Here is a 27,115-nt window from a genome sequence, read left to right as displayed (position 1 = left end):
TAAGGGATGGCAATATACATAATAAATGAGACTATGTAATATATACATGTATGTGTGTGTGGCTATATATATATATATATATATATATATATATATATGTAGCTTTGTCGCCTTAAAAGGAGGGGGTCCAGACACATTTCCTGCACAGGGGCCCCAAGCTGTCTGTCTCCGCCCCTGTCCCCCATCCTTGTATATATGTCTCCCATCTTGGGCCCATCTGGGTATACATGTCCCCTGTTCTCTTGCTGTTATTGAACGCATGAGAAAAAGAAATTATTTTACTCACCTTCCCCTGCTCCCACACCGCTCGGTGTTCTTTTCTGTAGCAGCCATCTAAGTCAGCAGCTGACTTCAACATGCAAGCGAATTGCAGCGCATGATGTCACTGCCATGCACCACCAGTGACTTGCATGATGACGTCAGCTCCTGGCCTTTGACTGGCTGGCAGCTTGTATTGTGGGCCCTCAGGTGCACATTCAGCTGGAATATGTGCTGCTGTCGGCAGGCCCCCCTCCTGCATAGGTCAAGTGTCAGTCGCACCCTCTGCAACTGTAATCATTATGTCCCTGGCTGCAGATAACATGATTTTCAAAGGCCATTAACAATCTTTCTGCACACATAGAATTTTGGTCTGCCTGTATGGCTAAGTTCACATTAGCATTTGAGTCTGCAGCGTGGTGCTGCAGACTTTTTTCCTTAGCTCCGCCTACTTCCGTATGCTTCCTGCGTACCTATCTTTAACACTGGGTACGCAGGGACATGCGTTGTATGGGGATGTGCCCGCCGAACGCATGAAAATGCAACATGTTACGTTTGGAGGGCACGTCAAAACAACGCATGTGGATGCATTCGCATACAAATCATGTCCCTGAGTACCCAATGTTAAAGATAGGTACGCAGGACACATGCAGAAGTAGGCGGAGCTAAGGAAAAAAGTCCACAGCACCACGCTGCGGACTCAAACACTGATGTGAACCCGGCCTAAGAAAGATGAGTATAGGTAAATGCAGTGTGTATGTGGATGCAATTGTTATTCCATATTAATTTTTTCCTGATATTTCCTGTCAGTTGTTAGATTATCTTGTGTTTATGTCCATATTTGCTGTATTTGTGACTTCCATGCAATCTGATTGTATGGTTTTCCAAGTGTCAGAGGTAAGTTGGTGCCACAGAAAAACAGAGGAGAGAGTATGCTGGCGAAATGAGGGCAAAAAAGTGAGCCCCCAGATAAAGTGTTTTACTGTGCGTTGTTCGAACAGAAGATACACTTTGTACATCATCTCTACAGGCCTCTCTAAGCAGGCCATTACACGGCCACTGATCGCCTTGTACATAGCTGATCACTAGTCATTTAACGGCTGAAGTCGGCCTTGAAGGAGTCTATTATATTAATGAAAATAAATGCACGGAGCAGGTTTGGTACATTTACAGAATAACTGCCAGGGGTTTCTTGAAAACTTGAAAGATGGTCATTGCCTTGATATGTGCATATGAAATGACTTGATGAAGACTATATTTGTATAGGGGCAGAGTATCAAATGCTAAACCACAGAGAGAAATCTTGGTTTTAGTACCTATCCTGAAGATGTATAGTATGAATTAGCCCTATAGCATATGTTGTAACCAACTGAGGCCATAAACTGTATATATTGGAGATCAATGGAAATGGGCCTACTGTAATAATAGCATAGCCGGGAAGCTTAGAGATTCATTGTGTAATCTCAGCTCCAGTCTCTTCACCCCCATTGTTTGTGATTTTTCTCTTATTATTACATCTCTATTTCTGCATTCATTCCTCCGTCTCCAATTTCAATTCCCTATTCCACTTCTGTTGTGCTGCCTCTCACCACTGTTCTTCAGTCGAGTTATATCAAAGGCAAAGAGTTCTAGTTGTGCCGCATTTGCCTGTGTGTTTGCATTAACACTATTTCTCAAAGGACAATCTCTTGTAAATGCACAAGAAATAATACCAGGGAAAAAACAGGGCCTTAGGAGATGCAAAAAAACCCTTTATTTTATTGTAGAACATGAAATGCTTGACTGAGCCATGTCTCTTTAAAAAAAAATAGACCAAAAAGAAAGAAGGCAAATTTTGAGCTGTGAGAAGAATGGAAAATCTGAAAATCATCTACTAACTATTATTGAAAAATGGCTTATTTGTTTTATTATGTATAACCAGGCTGGCGAGGAGGGGAGTAACCCACCCACTGCACTTACGCTTCATGTGGTGCACACCAAACAATGCATATCATCCGCAAAACTCCCTTCCTAATTATTTTCTGTCTCAATGTCTCCAAGAAGCCTGTCATGATTTTTTCTTTTGCTCTTTTGTTTTATTCCTTCATTGCAACTTGCCTTTGTGTTTTTCACGCTATTTGTGATGCCGTTCCTTCATTGAAACTAGCTAAATTTCACATACAGACTTTATTCCCTTGTTCCCCTCTTTCCGTAGTTTATGATTGGCGTCTTCTGCGAGTGCTCCGCTCCCCTCCCCAATATCCAATGTCTCTTCCTGCATCAATGATTCCCTGTTTCTCTCACTCATCAGCCGCTATCTCCTGCTCCCTCCTCTTACCTGTCTTCCTCCTTCCTCTTCTCCAATGTCCCTTTTATTCGTCCTGCTCATCCTCCTGCCTCGTTCTTCCCCCCCCCGGTAACTCAGTATTATGGAATAACTTTATAAATATGTAGCAGTTGGTCCTCTCAGCAGAGCTTCTATTTGGAGATATTGAGGGAATTAATGGGGGGGAAATTTCAGCACAAACCGCGCGTTTCTTTGCTTACAATCAGAGACGATTCACAGGCTTCAGCTGCATTTATTCGCTGCCCGAATTCTATTTGTTGTCAAGGAAACCGGGCTTAGAAAACCATGATTGCTTATGCTGTGTTTGTGGCGTTCACACAGCGTGCAGACATCTTTATTACCAGGCCTTAAATATATGCCATGGATTCTGCGCAGCCAGTGCAGCATGAGGAACAGAGACATTGTAGTATTTCTGTGTCCGAAATCATGAAAGCAATAAATAGTTAAGTGTGGCAAGCGCGGGTCCCTATTAGGAAGCGTTTGGGCTCCTATCATGTGACATGCACCATTGGTTGGAAACGACGCTTGCTGCATTATTAAGGGGCCTTGGGTATTACTCGACTCTTTCCGTGGCAAATCTCAGTGCAGGTTTTCCAAGTGCCCAAAAACATAAAATAAATGCCTTGCATCTGAGAAACCAAGATAAGACTCGGTTTCGTTAATGTAGGTCAGATTAATGTGATTTTCAATAAAACAAGTGCAGATTAGTTCAAGTGTCAACGAACCGGTACTAAACGGAGTGTTTACCCTAATAAACGAGCGAAGATAAGTAGAAATCAATAATGTAAATAAATGGCAATTTCTAAGATGCGAGCGCTAATTTCAATAGAGCGGTACAGGTAAACAGGCCATTGGTTAAACAAATGAGAAGACTTTGAGGCCACATGGAGAATTAACAAGCAGATGCATAAAGCATCTATAATAAGAAAAGCATGTACCGGGAAAGTTCACAATTATACTGTTTTTTGCAATTTGGATGATTTCGATTTGTTAGAGTACGTTCACACAGGCGTATTTTTGGTACGTGAAAAAGAATACAGCACACAGGCACCCACCCATAGGACTAACGTTATTCAGTTGGGCTATTCAGATGACCTCTTTTTTTCACTGCCTGAATTTGCAAGTGGAAAAATATGGATGTATTAATTTATTCTGTATGTTGGGTCAGACTTATCCATTCAAGTCTAAAGGCGTGCAGGAAAAATTGGATCCCATTCAGAACATTTGTTGTTTTACGGATGCATTGCAATTGTTTAACATTAGAAACTGTACGCGATCTTGTAAATTATTAATAGCTGCTGCTGTAAAAAAAAAAAAAATTAAATAACAGAGTGGACAGTGGATTGAAATTAAAATCATCTGAGATTTCAGGATGAAACTCTGGTCATTTTCATATTTGCTTGTGTGAACCTGGCCTTTGAAGGAGTTCCAACCGTCGTCTGATCATGAGGTGCCGCTCTACTGGGTCAACTGTGAATGGTGAACGTAATACAAGTTTTTAATTCTCGAGCTGCACCACCACAAAGGAAGTGCAGTATTAGGCCTCCTTCACACGTCCGTATAACACACGTAGGTGAAAAAGCGGTACCGGTGTCATCAGTGTTTTCCATCAATGTGGCATCCATGTGTCCATTTTTACCATAAGTTTGTTATCACTGTTTTTCCACTATGGACGAAGAAAGAAAGAAATGACAAAGTTTATGCTATGCTTTGCAGTGTTGAACACGGACAGCATCCGTGTCTTGTGCTTATTTATCACGGACCCATAGACTTGTATTGGCCCTTGTCATCAGTGCTGTCGGAAAAAATTAGGGAAACCGTCTAGTAGGTGCTCTACTTTGGCTGAGGATACGTTTAAAGGGCCATAAGATTATCGTCCAGAAAAGCGTGGGACAATTTTTTTATCACTTGTCATCCATATGCAATCTGCATGCAGTCCGTATACAATCTGATTTTTACAGAAGCATTTATTAATCACATACACAACCAGTCACAGTTTCCTATGTTACAGAACTGCAATGTACCTGTAAAAATTCCGTGTTATTTTGCGGCTCTGCTTGGCATCCATTTTTTTTCTTGCACCAATAGACTTGAAATGGGTGACTATCATCAAATTTCCAGAGGAAAATCGTGCACACTGCAAGTTTCTTCACGCGCGGAATCGGTCAGTTAAACAAATTTCTCATCCACACTGCCCCATTCGATAACATTGGTCCGAGGGTGATCCATTTTTTAGCAGATGGCACTTAGACCAAAAACACGGTTGTGTGCATGAGCCCTAATGCTACTTTCCAATATTAAAACAAAATTCCCTAATAGTGCAGTAGAAAATGTATTTTTCTTCTATGAACCATGGATGAGATTTTAACAAATCTCATCTACACGCTTGGGGAAAAAGATCAGCGTGGAAATGCGGCACAGAGTTTACATCAGCAGCATGTCATTTATTTTCTGTAGATTTTCACAGCAGATTTCGCCCTTTGTAATGCATCTGATGAAATCCACAACAAACCCACAACAAAGTCCGCAGGTAAAACATATAGATTTTGCAGCAGACTTTCAGCAAAATCTCCCCCTTGTTCATATTCCCTTATCAAAACTGGTGCACAACATTGAAGGGAAACAAATTGATTTCTCTAGAAAATTTTTTGATAAGCACCTTTTCAGTCTTACAAGTAATGGTCACTGCAAGAATAATCTGCAATAATGTGAACCGGTTCAACCATTTGTCCTCTTACATACCACGTGCCTAAGAGCTACGTCAAAGGAACGTGGGAGCAGGCTGAATTTATAGAAGTTATTTCCAGTTACAAGAAGAAAGTAGTGAATGGCTTTCTTATGGGTGAATTAGGAAGGAACTACTAAGCAGCCCACTCAAGAGTATCATGTTTTTATGGATATTTTTCTGTACATTTTGTATTTAATGCATAATGGCAGTGTTAGAACATCAGTTATGCATCGCTGGTGCCATAGCTTTTTGTAAACCATGTCCTTAGATGCCCTAAGACTGTTCTTTATGAATGATTTTCATGACATGTTCAAGAAAACAAATAAACCAAGAAAAACTTTTAATTAACTTAAAGGGCCACTGTCACCCCCTCCAGCCGTTATAAACTAAAAGAGCCACCTTGTGCAGCAGTAATGCTGCATTCTAACAAGGTGGCTCTTTTAGTTTTGTGTTCATGTATTACTAAAATAAAGCGCTTTGAAACTTTTCAAAAATACCTATCTTTGTCCACGGAGGCGGGTCTGAAGCCTCCTCTGTGAAGCGCCCAACTGCCGTCACTCATCTCTTCTGGGGCGATGGTCGCCGCCCCCTGCACGCTGTTCTTAAATCCGGCGCCTGCGCTGTGCGTGCCTGCCTGGGGCAGGCGCATTGAGAATTGGCAGTCATAGCTCAGATGCCGGGTTCCTGACGGCGCCTGTGCGGGCAGTGCGGCCACCTTGTTACTGAATCCCCGCCCCGCACTGTTATGCATTAAGCACAGTGCGGGGCTGGGATTCCTGGGCATGCGCACTGCGCTTGTCAGACGCTCCCCCAGGTTTCCCGCCTTCCAGCGTCGGTCTGTGCAGGAATCTGCCCAGGAATCCCAGCCCCACACTGTGCATAATGCATAACACAGTGCGGGGCGGGAATTCAGTAACAGGGTGGCCGCACTGCCCGCACAGGCGCAGTCAGGAACCCGGCATCTGAGCTATGACGGCCAATTCTCACTGCGCCTGCCCCAGGCAGGCACGCACAGCGCAGGTGCCGGATTTCAGAAGAAAACAGCGTGCAGGGGGTGGCGACCATCGCCCCAGAAGAGATGAGTGACGGCATTTGGGCGCTTCACAGAGGAGGCTTCAGACCCGCCTCTGTGGACAAAGACAGGTATTTTTGAAAAGTTTAAAAGCGCTTTATTTTAGTAATACATGAACACAAAACTAAAAGAGCCACCTTGTTAGAATGCAGCATTACTGCTGCACAAGGTGGCTCTTTTAGTTTATAACGGCTGGAGGGGGTGACAGTGGCCCTTTAATCTGTTTGTTGCATGATGATAAAATCGTCAAGTACCATTTCAGCCTTACTGAGGTATGATCGCCTCGAAACGTGTTGACAAATAAAACCGCATCAATACCGCATCTGGTCTTCTATTGTATATTGGATTCTCAGCAGTGCAGTTTTACATCCACTTTCATCTTCAAGTTTGTTGACTTCAGCCTTACTGGCACCTCTCTTACCCATTGCTATCTTCTGCCGTTTCCAGCGATGCTCCGGTTCTCTTCTGTGACCACACTCGTAACCAGATAGCCCACACAGTATCTTCTGTGTGGACCAGAAGTCACTTTGTCAATGTAAGGCTTCATTCTTTTTGCACAAATGACAGTCCTTGAGGTATTTCACATGTATGATTTTTTCCCTTGGACGTAGTGGTCAATGCAAGTTTGCAGAGACATATCCAATATTGAGCCAAGTGTCGCATTAAAGTCAGCAATGCAAGTCTATTGGTCGGTGAAAAAATCGGATGCCATCTGTGTACACATCTTTCAAGACTGATAGATTTACAAAGCTCAAGATACATTTTTTCCCATCAGAGAAAAACTGATGAAATTCTGAAAAAATCTGATGAAACTTTGACTAAACTCTGATGAAAATCACTGATGAAACTTAGTCCATTTTTTTCTAATACCTGAAAAAATCCAATATCTGAATGAGGTCTATGTCAATGAGACGCAGAATGAAGCTCTTGAGAAGACAGTCACTAATAGTCTGCAGTCTGAGCCGGTAAGTCAGAGCTGTGGTCGAATGATGCAGGTGAAGGACTTGAGCAGCACTGGAAATGGCAGAAGACAGTGTTGGGTAAGTGTTTTAATGCACACACTGTACACACATTACTGCTAATTGGTGGTGCAATTAAAAATACACTGGAGAGATACTTTAAAAACATGTAAAGGAATCTAACAGAATTTTACCATTGGCTACACACACTTTTTAGACAGTTACTGCTTCCTATGTTTTGCGCAAAGCAATAATAGAATATAGGGAATAACGGGGGCACGTGTATCCAAATATCGTTAGTGTGTAATGGCATTGCTTGGTAATAGAGTATTATTTTGGCATAATTATGAAGTCATAATTTTGCGACAGTAAGGGGTAGACTGATCCTTGAAGAATAAGGAAATGCTTTAAAAAGCATTGGGTTCACAGTCCATTCGTTATAAGAGTTTATTATCTTTATGCTGGAATGATGCATACTGTACCATAATGCATAGAACCTATGAGCTCTTCTTATCTACTGAAAAGCTGTTATACCAGTCCATAGCTACAGCTGTTATGCAAGGCAAGGTTCAGCCCGTTAAGTATCACATCCATTTTTTTTTCTAGTGGGCTTCTTTAGATTAAGACGCCATTTTTAGTTGTTGACATCTTCTTTGGCAGCTTAGATGCATGCTGTATTCCACTGAGGATTTATGCGTTCACATCTCTTTGAAATAGCTGCAGCCTCCAGCTAATCGCAGATAAAGTGATTTGCATAATTTTAGAACTATTTGAAGCCATCATACATGCTAAATAACTCAGAATATCCCCCTTATCTGATTGGACACACTTTACAAGTATTAGATTTCAAACCAAAGCTTCTTTACATTATTCATAGGCTGTAGGGAAAATTTTCAGTGCTATCCTATTATATGGTGCATAGAATATCTTCTTCACTGCGGACCAGAGGTGGACGTATATAGTGTGCAGCCTGTACAGCTGCATTGGGACCCTTTAAGCAAGGCAGTACCACCATCATAAAAAAAGTCCTCAGTTTGCCAGAAAAAGAATTGTGCTTATTATTTGCTTGGTTTACAATTACTGATAGATGGCAATGTAATATGGCTGTATCAGAAAAGGATTTGCTAGAGTATAAACCAGGCAGACAGAGGCTAAGATCTCACATGATCTTCTATCTATGTCCACCTCGATCAGGACCACAGATGAAAGGTACCCATAGATTTAGATAGCTAGCTAGTAGCTAAATAATTACCCTCTGTATGTGAACGGTTGGCTCGACTCGCGTACTGCTTAGATTATAATCTGCCGAACCCACCAATTTTGGCTGGATTGACCTGCCATCTACTGTGTATGTGGCCTCCTAACTCTTCCCAGTCAGATGATGTCGGGGGAGATAAAGATGGGTCTATCAGTCGATCCTTTATTTTCAGGAGAGATAAACTGCTGCCATACACAGTAGCTAGTTGTTGGTTGAACAATGGTTCTGTCAATTGTGCAGCCAACAGCTATCTCTTCTGATTCCCCATTACATAGAAGCTCTTGTCTCAACCAAGCATTGCTGTGTTCTCTATGAGAGAGCCACTGCCAGACATCTAAGCCATGGCTTATTTCATGGAGAAGAATATGGGGTCTAAATTTGGACATGCTGAATGCTTCTCTCCCCGACATCATCGGTTGGGAGAAAGTCAGGAGGCCTCACATTTTATTTTACCCCAACTGATCTCACAGATATTAGTGGGTTCCTCCATCATTAGTCAAATGTGTATTGGGGCTTTACTATGCTCTCCCCATAGCATATTAATGCTTGGCCAATCTGAGTAATTGTGTGTGGGGCTCAGAGGCGATAGTTATTAGCAAAATAAGAGCAATCTCAGGTGTTTGAGCACATTAAATATGTCAATTTGTGTAACAGTAGGTTTGCTAAGACTGGAATCTGATTTCCTGTTCAGAAGGTACCAAGCGATATTTTGCTAAAAATGAACCAAAAGTAAAGTGTGGAATAAAAAAAATTACAAAAGAGACATCGGAGATGAGAAAACTCCAATGACATATTTATAAAGTACGAGATGACAAAAGCCCCCCTCTAAGACCCTGCTGTTTGATAATACTGTCTGTTTTCCCCTTGGCTGCTTTGAAGTGGGATGGAAATGAGCTGTAACTGCTCACGGCGTCTCTGCTGGGAGATTAACTGCTATTAGGATGCTGGATCCTTTAAAGGCAAATAGACCTCTGATCAAAGCGGTGTTCCCAATTAACCGCACATTACCTGTCTATCCCTATATAAAAGATCCAGCTTCAATAAGCGCCAAACGTTCAGCAAAGCCTCGTTCTCTTTGCTAGTCTATGGTACCTGTTAACCACTTTACAGCCAACTAGGCTGGAAGTGAAAAGGCGACATGAAAAATTATATCAAACAGGAGAAGACAGAGAAAGAAGAAAAGAAGGCGGTAATGGTAGGTTAAAAAAAATAATGGCTTAATTACCAGTGGATAGAGGACAATGGCAAAAACGAATATCTAACAAATCTGTATGCAGACAACTAGTTTTAGGATCATGCTGCTCAGTGAGCATCATTACCTTTCTGAATTGTGGTGTCTAAGTGCACAAAACATAGACATCCAGTACGTGCTGGTGTATAAAAAAATAAAAAACGGACCAACCTTCCTCTCATAGTTCTTATATAGTTTTATGGAGAAGATAAAAGAGAAGTGGTAAAAATAACAAAGATGTTCCATAAAGGCCAGGGGTGCTTGTGCAATGAAAATTTGACTGCAAACTAAATTGATAAACTTAAAGTATATCACTTCAATATACTGCAAAGTAGGTTGATTGTATAGTTACTACAGGACAAATGAAATTAAATTTTAGTTGAAAATTAAGGACCCTTTAAAAAAAAAAAAAAAAAAAAAAAACAGAATTCCAAAAATGAGTGCATGCCAAGTCAACTTCAAAGCAGGGCTTTAAACAGGAGACCGAATTATGGCTCTTTACAATCTCTGACTTATATTCAGATGTAATGCATCAACCACATCGGTGCTCTATTCGATGTTGTGTTACAGTTATTCCTCTCCTTAACATGATGCTGTATAGGGGCACATATAGAATTAACCTGGCTCTGCAGTACAAATCTGCAGGGATTGCATAGAAAGATTTTATAACACTGCGGCGACCCCTGCAAACACCCCCAGTGATCCCCTCTGCCCTTTCCTCCCGAAACATCCCATCTAAAAATAATGAATCAAACACAAAGAAATGATAGGTGAAGGTCAGTCACAGCTTTTAATTTTTTTTCATAGAAAGAGAGAGAGAGAGAGACCAGAACGGAAAATCTGAATGATTTCAATGGAAAATGCTTTGAAAACCAGATCCGGACGCTGGATTCATTGTTTGACATCTCCGTTTCACGCGTTTTTGGCCGCTTCCATCACTGTGTGCTTTTTTCGCCACACATAATAACGTTCCTCTGGACGTTTTCTCCGTCTGCCGGAAACGACTATTTGGACAGATCCGGAAAAAAAAAGGATGAAATGTCTGGCCATCAGGCGCAATCCGACGCTAATACAACTCTATGAGAAAAAAACGAATCCAGCGTAAAAAAAAAACCATCCGTTTTTTTTAAAACTTGATGGATTGTGCCTGTAACAAAAAAACTGATGTGTGAAAGTAGCCTTAGTCGTAACATTCCAGTGCTTCCTCAAATAATAACAGCTGCTGTGACTTAAATTTCTAAAATGAAACAAGTATTAACATACACGCAAAAAAGGGGAGGGAGGATGGGACGAGCACCTCCAGGACTCAAAGGGGATGAGACCAGCTACTGGAGCAAATTTATACCCGGTAAAAAAGGGGCGGTTGACCTTAGTTCAACAGAATTTTATTGGCCAATTTAAACTGGGCCAGGCCACCTTAGTCTGTCAGAGGGGGAGAGAGAGGAAAAGCCGAGCAAGATGAGTGAATAAATGAGAGAGGCAAACAACCAAACAACCCCAGTGATCCCCTTCTCCCTGCCTTTCCTGAACTATCCCATCCTACAATAACGAGGCAAACACAAAGAATTCATAGGTGAAGATTGGTCACAGCTTTAATTTTTTTCATAGAAATATATCAATAAAACAAAACACTTGAAACTTAACAAAAAGACCAGTAGCCAAAAGCCTGAAACATCTACAGGCAAGTAATCCTACTTAGTTGCAAAATTCTGGTGCTTCCTTCATTGATAACAGCCAAGGAGGATCCTGGGTAGTCCTACACAGGACTCCAACTCCCTCCCATCAGGCACAAAGCTCGTTCTATCCCATCTTGGAGAGCTGACAAGAAAATATCCAAACCAATGTCGGTGAGATGGACACCATCTGACCTTAGAAGAGATGAGTTGTCACCTTAGAGCTGGCGATGCCTCACTACCATACCAAATTTATCCCGCACGAAATTTGACTTGCATGCGTTTATGGTGCATCTGGTCCGCTCCAACGCTATCCCGTCCCAAGATCCTGCCACACAGCCAGAGAGACTATCTCCGACCAAACTAGTTGGAGTTCGGGGGAAAAAACTGGAAAACCATTCCATGTCTGACCTCATCATGGTTATACGCTCAGCAATTTTATAGGAACACAAGTCATGTAATGTTAGTATTACTAGTCCCAAAATATCCCTCCCAATAGCAACCACCTCTTTCAAAACCGTGCTTATTTTATATTTCATTTTTCCTGCCACAAGACACGTTTTTGGTGCAAAAATGTCTGCAGCGAATACTTAATGTGTGCACATACCCATACATAGACTATTTCATACACACAAATTCAGATATATGCCTTATACATACAAATGCACACACACATAGGAGTTGTGTATATTATACACATGTACACATGTACACTGTGTAGAGGATTGGGCATCATGCATCCTCAGTCTCTTGCAATGCATTGAGGGGGCACAAGACCCTCAAGTTATCCATTGTGCAGCTCTGTGCACAGCAGACTGCTCCCCTCCCTCTCCTCTTTGCCAACTACTAAATGTGCTGGAAAGGCAGGAGAGGGAGTTGTAATAATTGCTGTGTGGTTGGTTAAAAGCAATAGTGCTGAATAGGGGCAGGGGGATTAGTGTCCTCCATCCTGTGGGTAGCAGGGGAGGCTTCTTCATCCTGGAGGCAGCAGTCTGCTCTGCTTCATAGGAAGTTCGGGGAGAGGGCGAAGTGTGCACTGTCTGAAGAGTGCAGCAGCTGTAGCTGAGCAGTGAGTGCAGCAGCAGCCAGGGCAGAGCAGGAAGTGCAGCAGCAGTCAGAGCAGAGCAGTGAGTGCAGCAGTGCCGCTGCTCCTGGCTCTTGTGCAGCTCTTCTCCTGCGTGGAGCACAAACACTTACAGGGACAGTCACTTCTATGTGTTGTGCTCCCGGGTGCAGGAGAGGTGTGACGCCACAGGGAGGCGAATGCTAAGAGTTGACCCTCTGGACCGTGGAACAGACCTACCCCTGGGTGAGTTGACCTAGTGGAGGTCGACCCCTGTACAGGGATCGTCAGGAGCAAGCCCAGAGGTCACTAGAACCACGGTAGCTGATACCAAGAGGGGCGGCTCAAGCAGTGAGCAGGAGCTGGGACTGAATGGAGCCACGGGAGAGTGAGGGATCTAGAGGTGCAGGACACAGATACTAGGACACAGGGGGGAGCGGGATGGACACCATGAGCAGACGTCAGGACGGAACCACGGGAAGACTGAAGCGGAGGCAACTGAAAAGAAAAGGCGAAACACAGGAAGAAGATTATGCGTCCAGGGCTGAGTACTGGAGTACTGGTATATAGAAGATAGGTGAGGTTACAAAGGCATGAGCGTGCGGTTGCAGGCAGAGCAGCGCAAATGTATACGGATAGCAGTAAGGGCGCGAGTGCACAAAGCGACTGGTGCAGTTCAGGGCTACAGAGCGAGTAGCAAGTGAATAACCAGGCACCTCCCCTTAGAGGAGGTCCAGAAATACCCAATGATTCACCCGGATTGACTGCTGGGGTTTAGTGAGTTAAGGCATCCAAAAGCATAAATTTCAGAGAAAATGTGCGGGTGCCCTTTAAGGGACCCAGTGTATGCGCGAACGTTGGGAAGAGCGTATGAGTAGAAGCTGAGGAGATACACGGCGAGACCGAGCAGAGACAGAGCAGCGGGAGCCAGGAGAGAAGCCAGAGGGACCTAAACCGGCAGTGGAAGGACAGACCATAGCGGACCAGGTAATTGACCGACCGTCTGGCAGGCACAGTGGCGGGCACAGCGGCGGTGACATGAGGAGTCAGGAAAGGCAGCACTGCTGTGTCTGGCTGCTCTGGAAGAACGTTCCCTCAGGAGGTTCAGAGCATCATGCTTTTGATCCAGGGATAAGGCCCAAAATGTAACTGACTAGTGACGTCCCTGCCCTAGTTCTCCGTAAGCAAAATCAAAGTGGTGGGCCCGGAGTGAGTGTGACACACTGCCAGCATATCTCACCCAATCCGAGCCCATCCTTCTTGCTTCTGCTCACCAGGCCCAGTAACACCAGTAAGGGTAGTAATGCCCTGATGGTGGCCCTGCTCTCCATGAGAACAAGGCCGGTAATCGGAACTCGCCTATGTGCTCGAAGACTTCGATGATGATGGAGAGCGCCATATGGAGGACCGGGACCTGGGACCCCTCCTGTGAGATCTGGACCTTCGACGTGCATGTGTGGAACACTTGCTACGTTGGTGTGAGGAGCGATATCCATGACAATGATGATGATTGGATGACCCTGATGAGGAAGAGCTGGAACCACGGCGTCTACGCCTATATGATTCAGCTTCATTAGATATGGCAGTAGCCAAAACAGAAGAGGCCACCTGGGGCACAGAAGGGGCTGCAGCGATCCCAGCATCATCTTTATTAACATCAGTCATGCTGGGTACAGCACCTGCAAGCAGGGTTAGCACGCTAGTTGGCAACTGTGTATGTATTGGCATTGGTTCAGGAGTTGCCTCTGCAGAGGTAGAAGTAATGCCTCTAGAACCCATCTGCTCTCTGAAGGGGGGCTGTGTTATGAACTGGTGGTTTAGGAGCAACATGGGACGAGCTCTGAAGGAAGTGGTACCTGTACTGACCGCAGTCCCTAAGCTCAACACAACACTAGAAGTAGCTGTGGGATGCTCCTGACACTCCCTAGGCACCTCGTCACAGCCTGAGAACTAACTACCCCTAAAGATAGAAACAGGAAAACTATCTTGCCTCAGAGAAAATCCCCAAAGGATAGATAGCCCCCCACAAGTAATGACTGTGAATGGAGAGGGAAAAGACATACACAGAATGAAACCAGGATGTAGCACAGGAGGCCAGTCTAGCTAGATAGATAGGACAGGATGGAATACTGTGCGGTCAGTATAAAAAAACACTACAAAAAATCCACACAGAGTTTACAAAAATCTCCACACCTGACTAAAGGTGTGGAGGGTAAATCTGCTTCCCAGAGCTTCCAGCTTCACTGAATTAATTCATACTGACAAGCTGGACAAAACATAGAAAGCACAGAACGAATAAGTCCACAACCTGTGGACAGAAAAGAGCAAGCAAGGACTTAACTTTGCTGAACTGGTCAGGATAACAGGGAAATCCAAAAGAGTTGTGAATCCAACCAGCAACCATTGACAAGTGGCACTGGCTGAAGGGAAGAGCCAGGCAAAAATAGCCGAGCAGAAAGACAATCAGTGGAAGCAGCTGCAGACTGCTAAATCCAAGGAGCAGCCATACCACTCAAAACAACCGGAGGGAGCCCAAGAGCAGAACTCACAAAAGTGCCACTTACAACCACCGGAGGGAGCCCAAGAGCGGAATTCACAACAGGGCTGTAGGGGATTGTGTAGTGGCTGCCATGGGATTACTGCCAGCATCTCCCTAATGGCACCGTACATGCTTAGAATGCCATGTGGAGAAAGAATGGGGGGAAACAGTGGGCGGGGCTACAATCTCTACTTGGCACGTGTATAGTGGCACTGACCCAGCAACTAGAGGAGCAGAGTGGAGGGAGTGGGCGTAGCTAATTCAGAATTTGTCTTCTCAGCGTGCGTGTAAGTGCCCAACAGACAGCTAAAAAGGAGCAGAGGGGTAGGTGGAGCTATGGTGGGTGGAGATACCTTGTCTGCACAGCGCTTGCGTGAGCACCCAGCAGGCAGAGAAGTAGAAGGAATAGGGCTGGGGCTGAGATGAACCAGAGAGTGGGACCACCTTGCTGATCGCCAGCCTCCTGTTATTGAGGCAGCAGGGGAAGGAAGATGGGTATTAGGCCCTGAAATCAGGGCTTGCAGTCAATGCTCACCCTCCTGCGACACCCTGGCATGCATCAGTTCAATATGGGGATCATACATCACTCACTCTTAACCAGACAGTGCAGACAAACACCTCCAGGACCCAAAGGGGAAGAGGAGAAGAGAAGTTTCTGCAGCAAATATATACCAGGTAAAAGTGGGGGGGTGGAACTTAGCCCAATGGGATTTTATTGGCCAATTTAAACTGTGCCAGGCTACCTTAGTCTGACAGACAGGGGGAGGAAGAGGGAAAGCCAAACAAGACGAGTGAGTGTTGGGAGGGGCACCGCAGTCAGTGGCACATTCCTTTAACAGTGTTGAGCCATCCAAAAGGAGTATAGTGGTAGCAATGTGGATTAACAACATGGAAGCCCGAAACACTGAATATTTATTAGTACAGTTGAGTGGAACAATACGCGGACTACTGAGTTCTAAACGAATTTCCTACATTTTTTCTTTACACTTTGAGATTCAATTGGCGGTTTACAAAAAAAACTTGCTTGGCACTATTTCCCACACTGCTGGTGCATCAAGTAGCAGGCCAATTTCATTTTGCGTTGCCACGCAGGCTTTCCCATAATGCCCTGCAGCTATGACATCTAGCTGACTATCATGCCTTCAACAATGGTGGTCAGTAACTGGACCATCACATATCAGAGGTTCTCAGTGAAGCACAGTTTGTACAGCAGAGTTGTTTCCATCTCCAGAGTCACTAGGTAAGTCTCTCCCGTAGTTTGTAACCTTTCATGGTCAGTGGGGTCCTCGCTCTCTCACCTGTAGAGATCCTATGATTAGTGGGGTTCTCTATTTCTGTCTCTCACCAATAGAATGTAAGCACTTATGATCAGTGGGGTCCTCTCTCTCTCTGTCTCTCACCTGTAGAGCTCTTATGATCAGTGGGGTCCTCTCTTTCTCTCACCTACAGAGTGTAAGCACTTATGATCAGTGGGGTCCTCTCTTTAGCTCTCTCACCTATAGAGGGTAAGCACTTATGATCAGTGAGGTCCTCTATCTCCCTCACCTATAGAGTGTAAGCACTTATGATCAGTGAGGTCCTATCTTTCTCTCTTCTGGTCATAAGAGTTTACACACTACAGAAGAGAAAAAGAGAACTTTACCACAGCAGCTGACAATTTTGAATCCCATTTATTGTGTATTACAAAACAGTACCAAGTGAGCATCTTTTTCACCCTACTGTTTTTACTCATGGGATAAGATCCTATTGCACTTTATTGTTTCTCAGTCTTCACTACATATCTTGTAGAGTGTAAGCTCTTATGATCAGTAGGGTGCTCTTTATCTCTCTCTCCTGTAAGCTCTTATGGTCAGTAGTGTTTTTTCTCTCTACTATAGAGTGTAATCTCTTATGTTCAGCAGGGTCCTCTCTCCTATAGGTACCATCACACTTAACGATATCGTTAACGATATCGTTGCTTTTTGTGACGTAGCAACGATATCGTTAAGGAAATCGTTATGTGTGACAGCGACCAACGATCAGGCCCCTGCTGGGAGATCGTTGGTCGCTGAAGAAAGTCCAGAACTTTATTTCGTCGCTGGATCTCCCGCTGACATCGCTGGATCGGCGTGTGTGACACCGATCCAGCGATGTCTTCACTGGTAACCAGGGTAAACATCGGGTAACTAAGCGCAGGGCCGCGCTTAGTAACCCGATGTTTACCCTGGTTACCAGCGTAAAAGTAAAAATAAACAAACACTTCATACTTACCTACCGCTGTCTGTCCTCCGGCGCTGTGCTTCTCTGCACTCCTCCTGCACTGGCTTTGAGCACAGCGGCCGGAAAGCAGAGCGGTGACGTCACCGCTCTGCTTTCCAGCCGCTGTGCTCACAGTCAGTGCAGGAGGAGTGCAGAGAAGCGGAGCGCCGGGGACAGACAGCGGTAGGTAAGTATGTAGTGTTTGTTTTTTTTACTTTTACGCTGGTAACCAGGTTAAACATCGGGTTACTAAGCGCGGCCCTGCGCTTAGTAACCCGATGTTTACCCTGGTTACCCGGGGACTTCGGGATCGTTGGTCGCTGGAGAGCTGTCTGTGTGACAGCTCTCCAGCGACCAAACAGCGACGCTGCAGCGATCGACATCGTTGTCAGTATCGCTGCAGCATCGCTGAGTGTGAAGGTACCTTATAGAGTGTCATCTTTTGTGGCCATCAGGGTCTTCTCTCTCTCCTATAGAGTGTAATCTCTTATGTTCAGCAGGGTCCTCTCTCTCTCTCCTATAGAGTGTAATCTCTTATGTTCAGCAGGGTCCTCTCTCTCTCCTATAGAGTGTAATCTCTTATGTTCAGCAGGGTCCTCTCTCTCTCCTATAGAGTGTAATCTCTTATGTTCAGCAGGGTCCTCTCTCTCTCCTATAGAGTGTAATCTCTTATGTTCAGCACGGTCCTCTCTCCTATAGAGTGTAATCTCTTATGTTCAGCAGGGTCCTCTCTCTCTCCTGTAGAGTGTAATCTCTTATGTTCAGCAGGGTCCTCTCTCTCTCCTATAGAGTGTAATCTCTTATGTTCAGCACAGTCCTCTCTCCTATAGAGTGTAATCTCTTATGTTCAGCAGGGTCCTCTCTCTCTCCTGTAGAGTGTAATCTCTTATGTTCAGCAGGGCCCTCTCTCTCTCCTATAGAGTGTAATCTTTTGTGGCCATCAGAATCCTCTCTCTCTCTCTCTCTCTCTCTCTCGTATAGAGTGTAATCTCTTATGTTCAGCAGTAGGGTTGAGCGAAACGGGTCGAAATTGTTCAAAAGTCGCCGACTTTTGGCAAGGTCGGGTTTCATGAAACCCGACCCGACCCCAGTGGGGGGTCGGCCATGAAGTCGGCGATCTTTTGAATCTGGAATCGGAATTCCGATCCCGATTCCCGATGTGTTTAAGATATAGGGAATTGGTATCGGAATTCAGATTAAAGTGTAAAATATAGAATTAAAATAAAAAATATTGCAATACTTACCCTCTGACGCGCCCTGGTACTAACCGGCAGCCTTCCTCCTTCGAATCCGCGCTTCTAGGACCTTGCCGTGACGTCGCGGTGACGTCGTGGCTTGTGATTGGCCGCGCGGCCGCCCATGTGACCGCTTGCGCGGCCAATCACAAGCCGCGACGTCACCCGCGACGTCACCGAAGGTCCTGGAAGGGCTGATTCTTAGGAAGGCTTCCGAGGGTGAGTATATACCTAATAGGAATATACTCACCCTCGGAAGCGCCCTGCTTCCTTCCGACAGCCTTCCTTCCTAAGAATCAGCCCTTCCAGGACCTTCGGTGACGTCGCGGGTGACGTCGCGGCTTGTGATTGGCCGCGCGAGCGGTCACATGGGCGGCCGCGCGGCCAATCACAAGCCGCGACGTCACCCGCGACGTCACCGAAGGTCCAGGAAGGTTCCCGGTTAGTACCAGGGCGCGTCAGAGGGTAAGTATAAGGATATTTTTTATTTTAATTCTATATTTTACACTTAAATATGGATCCCAGGGCCTGAAGGAGAGTTTCCGCTCCTTCAGACCCTGGGAACCATGGAAACCCAATGCACTGCATTGGGTTTCGAGTTTCGGCCGACCCCGACCCCGACTTTTTTATAGGATCGGCCGATTTCACTCGACCCGACTTTTCCAAAAGTCGGGTTTCGTGAAACCCGACCCGATCCTATAAAAGTGAAGGTCGCTCAACCCTATTCAGCAGGGTCCTCTTTCTTTGCTATAGGGTGTAATCTCTTATGGTCAGCAGGTTAATTTATCTATCCCATGTATATTTTCCAAGCAATTACAAGCTTTTCAGTATTGAGAATTTTTGGGAAATTTCAGCAAAGTCATCAATTTGAATTTCAAAAGATCCGCTCATCCTTATTAGCATTTATAGCTTGAGAAAGATATAATTTCAATGTAGAAGAGTGTTGCCTTATTTGCCGTACATTTGTCGAACATTTATTGTTTCAATACTAAGAAATATTCTTTGTTTCTGACACGTTAGCGGTGCCTGCTGTTTTGCAGCAGCACTATGTTAGGGCTAGTGGAATGCACCAAATAATTAGAGAAAAGGAATAAGGTGCGTTCGCAGCCCGGGGTCCACCGTGCAGAGATGGTAACTGCTGCTAAGCAATGACGGACTATATGGCGGTAGAATGAGGGTACACACGGGTTAGCTTCACACTGTGTGAAAGAAGCGAACCCTTTTTGCGTCACAGGGCCGCAGTACCGCACGTAACAAAACTAATAATTTAATAGCACGAGAGTGCGAGCTGTGCCGTACTGGCGGACGCCACAAACCACCCAGACTTGGGCTAAAGAAGCGCTCTAATGGTGCGTGGCGCCTTACTGGCGGTCACAGCAGTAGACGCTGTTTCGTGTGTTAACGCTGTTTCGTGTGTTAACGCTGTGAGTTCAGCCGGGCGCTAGGTAGCAGCCATACACCTTACGTGAACAGTCATACACAAGGGATGGGTTTTTTGAGGAACAACTTGCACTCATCAACACACACACGATTACAAATGTATACTAGCGCATGGTCGTGCGGCCATGCAAACCTTTTATAGCTGCAGCATCTACATGACCTTCCCAGAAGGACCAATGGGAGGCTGCCACAGAAGATGAGCACCTCAGGACCTTCCTGGAGGACCAATGGGATCTGCTGCAGTATCTGAGCATGTGACCCTCGATCTCCAATGGGTGATCTTGCCCTGGGCAAGCTCAGAAGGGGAAAAGCAGGACTTAGTCCCAAAAGCGTCTGCTCGCCGCTGCCCAGCACTGGCTTCAATGGCAGAAGCAGGAAAAGCAGCAGTAACCCTTTGCACAGAGTGAGACTGAGCAAGATGCTGGGACCGACGTCTCCGCTGAGCAGGCTCCACTTCAGCTGATGCAGAATGAGAGACCGCAGCAGACATGGTTCGAGATTCCCCCTGTGCAGCGGCGGGAACTCGACTCCTAACACACTATTCCCTTGTTGTTGTTTTTTAAATCTATCCAAATGGCCATAGGGAGCTAGCAAAAGTTGAATATATATTTACACCCTGCAACAGAGCTGTGTCTGACATCTGCAGAACTGACCAAGGTGAGACTGCTACATGACACTTTCTCTGTCCTTTAAAAATTGTGGAGTAAGACTGCTCTGCACTAAGGACTCCTTCATCTGTTTCTTTTTTCTTTTTTACTTCACCACAAGGACTGTGGAGGCATTGGTATATATGGTCATACCATGTGTATGATATCCTACTTTTATCTTAAACTTGTGTTTTAAAGAAATGCCTTTAAGATTTGAAGGCAAAACTGGGGCAAGCAAATTATGGGCAACTACAGTGGCATGTAAAATTTTGGGCATCCCTGGTCACAATTACTGTTATGGTGAACAGTTAAGCAATTTGAAGATGAAATGATCTCTAAAAGGCCTAACGTTAAAGATGACACATTTCCTTTGTACTTTAGGCAAAATATACATATGTAAATATTCATGTTTTACATTTTTAAATGGGCCGATGCAATTGTTTAGGTACCCTGCATAGCTAGTACCTAGTAACACTCCCTTTTAAAAGTACAGTATCACAGCATGTAAATGCTTTTTGTAGCCAGGCAAGAGTCTTTCACTTCTTGTTTGAGGGATTTTCATCCTCTCTTCCTTGCAAAAATCTTTCAGTTCTGTGAGATTCCTGGGTCGTCTTGCATGCACTGCTATTTTGATATCTAACCACAAATTTTCAATGATGTTCAGATCAGAGGACTGTGAGGGCCATTGTAGAATCTTCAGATTGCGCCTTTTGAGGCAGTCTGTTGTGGATTTTGACATGTGTTTAGAATCATTATCCATTTGTCAATGGCATCTTCTTTTCCACTTGAGCTTTTTCACAGATGGTGTTTTGTTTGCTTCAAGAATTTGTTGAAATTTCATTGAATCCATTCTTCCCTCTACTCATGAAATGTTCCCCATGCCATTGGCTGTAACACAACCCTAAAGCTTGATTGATCCACACACATGCCTAATGGTTGGCGAGATGTTCTTTTCCTGAACTTCTGTGCCCCTTTTTGTCCTCACATACCTTTGAATATTGTGGTCAAAAAGTTCTAGTTCAACCTCATCGGTCCACAGGACTTGATTCCAAAATGCACCAGGCTTGTTTATATGTTTTTTTACATACTTTTGATGCTGAATTTTATGGTGAGGACACAAGAGAGGTTTTCTAGTGATGACTCTTTCATGAAAGCCAGATTTGAGCAGGTGTCTCTGAACAATAGAACAATGTACCACAACTCCAGAGTCTGCTAAATCTTTCTGAAGATCGTTTGCAGTCAAGCAAAGGTTCTGATTTGCCTCTCTCTTTGAGCAGCTCTCACTGAAATTTTGCTTGGTCTTCCAGACCTTATCCTGACCTCCACTATTCCTGTTAACGGCCATTTCTTTATTACATTTCAAACTTGAAGGACAAGGTAACTTGAACACTCTTTGTTTTCTTCTTATAGTCTTCTCCTGTTTTGTAAGCCTCTACTATTATTATTTTCAGAGTGCTAGGCAGCTGCTTAGAAGAACCCATGGCTGCTATTTTTTGATACAAGTTTAGAGGAGGCTGGTTTTTTATAAAGCTGGGAAATTTGCATCACCTAGCCTTTCTTAATGATGATAGTGAACAAGTCATAACCCTAACATGCAGATTAAAGAGGTTGTTCACAGATAAATGGCAAATGAGCTTTAATGGGGATAAATGTAAGGTCATGCACTTGGGTAGAAGTAATAAGATGTATAATTATGTGCTTAATTCTAAAACTCTGGGCAAAACCGTCAATGAAAAAGACCTGGGTGTATGGGTGGATGACAAACTTAAATTCAGTGGCCAGTGTCAGGCAGCGGCTACAAAGGCAAATAAAATAATGGGATGCATTAAAAGAGGCATAGATGCTCATGAGGAGAATATAATTTTACCTCTATACAAGTCACTAGTTCGACCACACTTAGAATACTGTGTACAGTTCTGGTCTCCGGTGTTTAAGAAAGACATAGCTAAACTGGAGCGGGTGCAGAGAAGTGCGACCAAGGTTATTAGAGGACTGGGGGGTCTGCAATACCAAGATAGGTTATTACACTTGGGGCTATTTAGTTTGGAAAAACGAAGACTAAGGGGTGATCTTATTTTAATGTATAAATATATGAGGGGACAGTACAAAGACCTTTCTGATGATCTTTTTAATCATAGACCTGAAACAGGGACAAGGGGGCATCCTCTGCAGTTGGAGGAAAAAAGGTTTAAGCATAATAACAGACGCGGATTCTTTACTGTAAGAGCAGTGAGACTATGAAACTCTCTGCCGTATGATGTTGTAATGAGTGATTCATTACTTAAATTTAAGAGGGGACTGGATACCTTTCTGGAAAAGTATAATGTTACAGGGTATATACACTAGATTCCTTGATAGGGCGTTGATCCAGGGAATTAGTCTGATTGCCGTATGTGGAGTCGGGAAGGAATTTTTTTCCCCAATGTGGAGCTTACTCTTTGCCACATGGTTTTTTTTTGCCTTCCTCTGGATCAACATGATAGGGCATATTAGGTTAGGCTATGGGTTGAACTAGATGGACATATAGTCTTCCTTCAACCTTAATAACTATGTAACTATGTAACAATTAAGACTACCCATTCTTGATCAAAAAGTTTGGCCGTCATAAAATAATAAAGCTTATACTCGCCTCCTGTGCTGGCGCCGTTCCCAAGGTGTCAGCACCCACTGTCCCCAGGGCTCAGCTGCAGTGTTGTGTCACATGACACCAGCACCCAATCAGTTCTGGTGTCACTGTCCCCGCCTTCGGACAAATCAAACATGAAGAGGAAATTCAGGCTGCAGCTGATCTTGGAATTCATCTTCCTCCTCAATTTGACAGGAGGGCGGGGACAGTAACACCAGCGCTGAATAGGAGCTGCCAAAACACCACACGAGAGCCCCATGGAGTGCGAGTACGGATACCACAGGAACAGGGCCACCACAAGGAGCAAGTATAGGCTTTATTATTTTATTGAGGCCAAGTGAGGGGTATGCAAAGAAGTTTTCCCAGTAGTGAACAACTACTTTAAGGTTTAAAACCTTGGTTATATTTGTCTGAGAACACAAATCTCCAAGGGTGCCCAAACATTTGAATTAGCCCATCTTCTTTATTGTAATTTATAAAATGTAAAAGATGAAAATACATATATTTTTATTTCTTTATTTTTTGCCTAAAATAAAAAGAAAATGTGTCATCTTTAACACAGCCTTTTTAGAGATCATTTCATCTTCAACTTGCTTAACAGTTCACAATAACAGAAATTTTAACAATGGTTGCCCAAACTTTTACATGTCACTGTATACAGTGGGTACGGAAAGTATTCAGACCTCTTTCATTTTTTTCACTCTTTGTTTCATTGCAGCCATTTGGTAAGTTAAAAAAAAGTTCATTTTTTCTCATTATTGTACAGTACACTCTGCTCCTCATCTTGACTGAAAAAACAGAAATGTAGAAATTTTTGCATATTTATTAAAAAAAAGAAAAACTGAAATATCACACGGTTATAAGTATTCAGACACTTTGCTCAGACACTCATATTTAAGTCACATGTTGACCATTTTCTTGTGATCCTTGAGATGGTTCTACTCCTTCATTGGAGTCCAGCTGTGTTTAAAGGGAACCTGTCACCCCGAAAATTGCGGGTGAGGTAAGCCCACCGGCATCAGGGGCTTATCTACAGCATTCTGTAATGCTGTAGATAAGCCCCGATGTTACCTGAAAGAGGAGAAAAAGACATTATATTATACTCACCCAGGGGCGGTCCCGCTGCTGGTCAGGTCAGATGGGCGTCTCTGGTCCGCTGCGGTGCCTCCCATCTTCATTACAAGACGTCCTCTTCTGATCTTCATCCACGGCTCCGGCGCAGGCGTACTTTTCTCTGCCCTGTTGAGGGCAGACAAAGTACTGCAGTGCGCAGGCGCCGGGCCTCTGACCTTTCCGGTGCCTGCGCACTGCAGTACTATCCTCTGCCCTCAAGAGGGCAGAGCAAAGTACGCCTGCGCCGGAGCCGTGGCTGAAGATCAGAAGAGGACGTCTTGTAATGAAGATGGGAGGCGCCGCAGCGGACCAGAGATGCCCATCCGACCTGACCAGCAGCGGGACCGCCCCTGGGTGAGTATAATATAACGTCTTTTTCTCCTCTTTCAGGTAACATCGGGGGCTTATCTACAGCATTACAGAATGCTGTAGATAAGCCCCTGATGCTGATGGGCTTACCTCACCCTCGATTTTCGGGGTGACAGGTTCCCTTTAATTACACTGATAGGATTTGATTTGAAACAAAGAGTGAAAAATTTAAAGGGGTCTGAATACTTTCTGTACCCACTGTATTTCTGTGACAAGTACAGCAGATACAATTGCCCTTACTTTTGCAAAAATTTCTACAGTTCTGTTTTTTTTCAGTCAAGAAGGGGTGCAGAGTGTACATTAATGTAAAAAAATGAACTTTTTTGAATTTACCAAATGGCTGCAATGAAACAAGAATGAAAAATTTGAAGAGGTCTGAATACTTTCCGTACCCACTGTAGATATGAGGTCTTGGGTGAAAATTCAGTTTGCCTGTGGTTACATTAAAAGAATGAGATCCATGTATTAATACATTGTATGTATCTGTGATATTTGTCATAAATTATATTTTCCAGGCCTTACCTGAGGGTCAGACTGCATCTTGGGATACTGCAAAAGAGGATGAAAACCGTAACAAGAACAGATATGGGAACATCATCTCATGTAAGTTTGACTTTAGCTAGGGAACGTGGATTAGATTGGAGACGAGTCCGGGAGAGCCCAAAATATCATCCAATTGTTAGCCTATATTTAAATATTTAGATGAGCACTGTAGCTAAAACTGGTAAAATTTTAAACTAAAAATATAGACCATCATTTTAAAGAATTACATTATTTGATTTTTCTGTTACGTCTAGAAATTAAGGAATAAAGTACCGTAACAATTTGGCAAGTACAGCTCTGGTAAAAATTAAGAGACCACCACATCAAAACCCTGTCATGGGCAGCCCAATCTCCAGACCTGAACCCCATCAAAAACCTCTGGAATGTAATCAAGAGAATGATGGATAGTCACAAGACATCAAACAAAGAAGAACTGCTTACATTTTTGCACCAGAAACAGTGTGAAAAACTGGTGGAAAGCATGCCAAGACGCATGAAAGCTGTGATTAAAAATCATGGTTACTCCATAAAATATTGATTTCTGAACTCTTCCTGAGTTAAAATATTAGTATTGTTGTTTCTAAATGATTATAAACTTGCTTTCTTTGCATTATTTGAGGTCTGAAAGCACCCTTTGTCTGTTTTAATTTTGACCATTTTTCTTTGTCAGAAAAAAAGCACTAAAATCTATTGCTTGGAAATTCGGAGACATGTTGTCCGAAGTTTATAGACTAAATGAACAATTTACATTTTACTCAAAAATATAACTATAAAGAGAAAAATCAGACAAACTGAACATTTGAAAGTGGTCTCTTAATTTTTGCCAGAGCTGTATATGTGAGCATTAAATATAGGAATTTTGCTCTGTGTTAATCAAGCTCAGACTTACCTCTTCTTGGTTCAGACCCAGAAAGTTGAAGTGTAGATAAGGCTTTTTTCAGACACCATTCATTTTTTTGATGCGCCAACAACGGTCCGAGTTTAATCAGAATTTTGGATTCTAATTTCATCAGAGTTTGGTGAGCTTTTACGTCAGTGATTTACATATATGTAGAAAAAAAAAAGTAACTTACAAATCTTTTCCTATAAATTACAATCCATGTGCTGACCCATATACTTGTATGGGTAATTTTGATTTGTGACTCGGATCAAAAATTTACGTCTTTGTCATGTTTTTGTGGACAAACACAAAATAAAATCTGGATGTGGACAGTTGCCTAGCTTGTAATGGGTACGTGTTCTGTCAGTGAAAAACAAAGTGTGAATGATCCAGCTCTAATTAAACACAACCTTACACTGGGATCACAAAGCATTTGCCAGTTCATTCAAGTAGCTCCATCGGGGCTTATGTCCAATCCCGCCAAAACTGGATTCCGGGATATGATCCGATGATGCCATTGACTTTTATAATGCAGACAGAGCCACAGTGCATTCTGTCGTACATCATTTTCGGCCATATAAATCTATTGGAGGAGGGTAGCAAGACATAGTCAACTAGGAGTAAGTCAACTGTGAACAGGTGACTGTGATAATACAAACAAGTACAGCAACACGCTGAGTTCGCCAAGGTACAGATTAAAGATAATTATATGAATTATGAAATGAGAGTCTATAAGCTATACTTATAGAAATGAGGTAGTTAGTGCACAAATTGGCCAATTTGTGTGAGCCCATCTGTGATGACAAGGCATACCCCATAGATGACAACCTACACTATCAAACTAAGACTTACCTCTCCTGGCCTTAGTAATCCTTCCACATTATGTATTCCCAGTCATCTCTTCCAAATGGGTCTTT

At 43.6% G+C, this 27,115-nt stretch overlaps 1 protein-coding gene and 1 long non-coding RNA gene across 8 annotated transcripts in view; one reads left to right on the top strand and one right to left on the bottom strand.

Annotated features, from left to right (window-relative positions):
- Window positions 1-27,115, top strand: part of PTPRT (protein tyrosine phosphatase receptor type T) — a 641,769-nt gene that overhangs the window by 535,097 nt on the left and 79,557 nt on the right. For all 7 annotated transcript variants that reach the window (XM_069752327.1, XM_069752329.1, XM_069752326.1 and 4 more), the window contains one exon: window positions 25,291-25,378. In XM_069752327.1, coding sequence (XP_069608428.1) covers window positions 25,291-25,378 — 88 coding nt within the window. The remainder of the gene's footprint in view (window positions 1-25,290; window positions 25,379-27,115) is intronic.
- LOC138665121 (uncharacterized) lies at window positions 10,919-26,270 on the bottom strand. The gene is made up of 3 exons (XR_011318427.1): window positions 26,208-26,270; window positions 25,298-25,324; window positions 10,919-10,979 (listed from the first exon to the last, which is right to left on the bottom strand). It is a non-coding gene; the product is annotated as an uncharacterized lncRNA (long non-coding RNA).

This window comes from Ranitomeya imitator, chromosome 2 (assembly GCF_032444005.1).
Source record: "Ranitomeya imitator isolate aRanImi1 chromosome 2, aRanImi1.pri, whole genome shotgun sequence".
Classification (NCBI taxonomy): Eukaryota; Metazoa; Chordata; class Amphibia; order Anura; family Dendrobatidae; genus Ranitomeya; species Ranitomeya imitator.
Note: the sequence above shows the minus strand (reverse complement) of the source record. Positions and strands in the feature narration are given on the sequence as shown.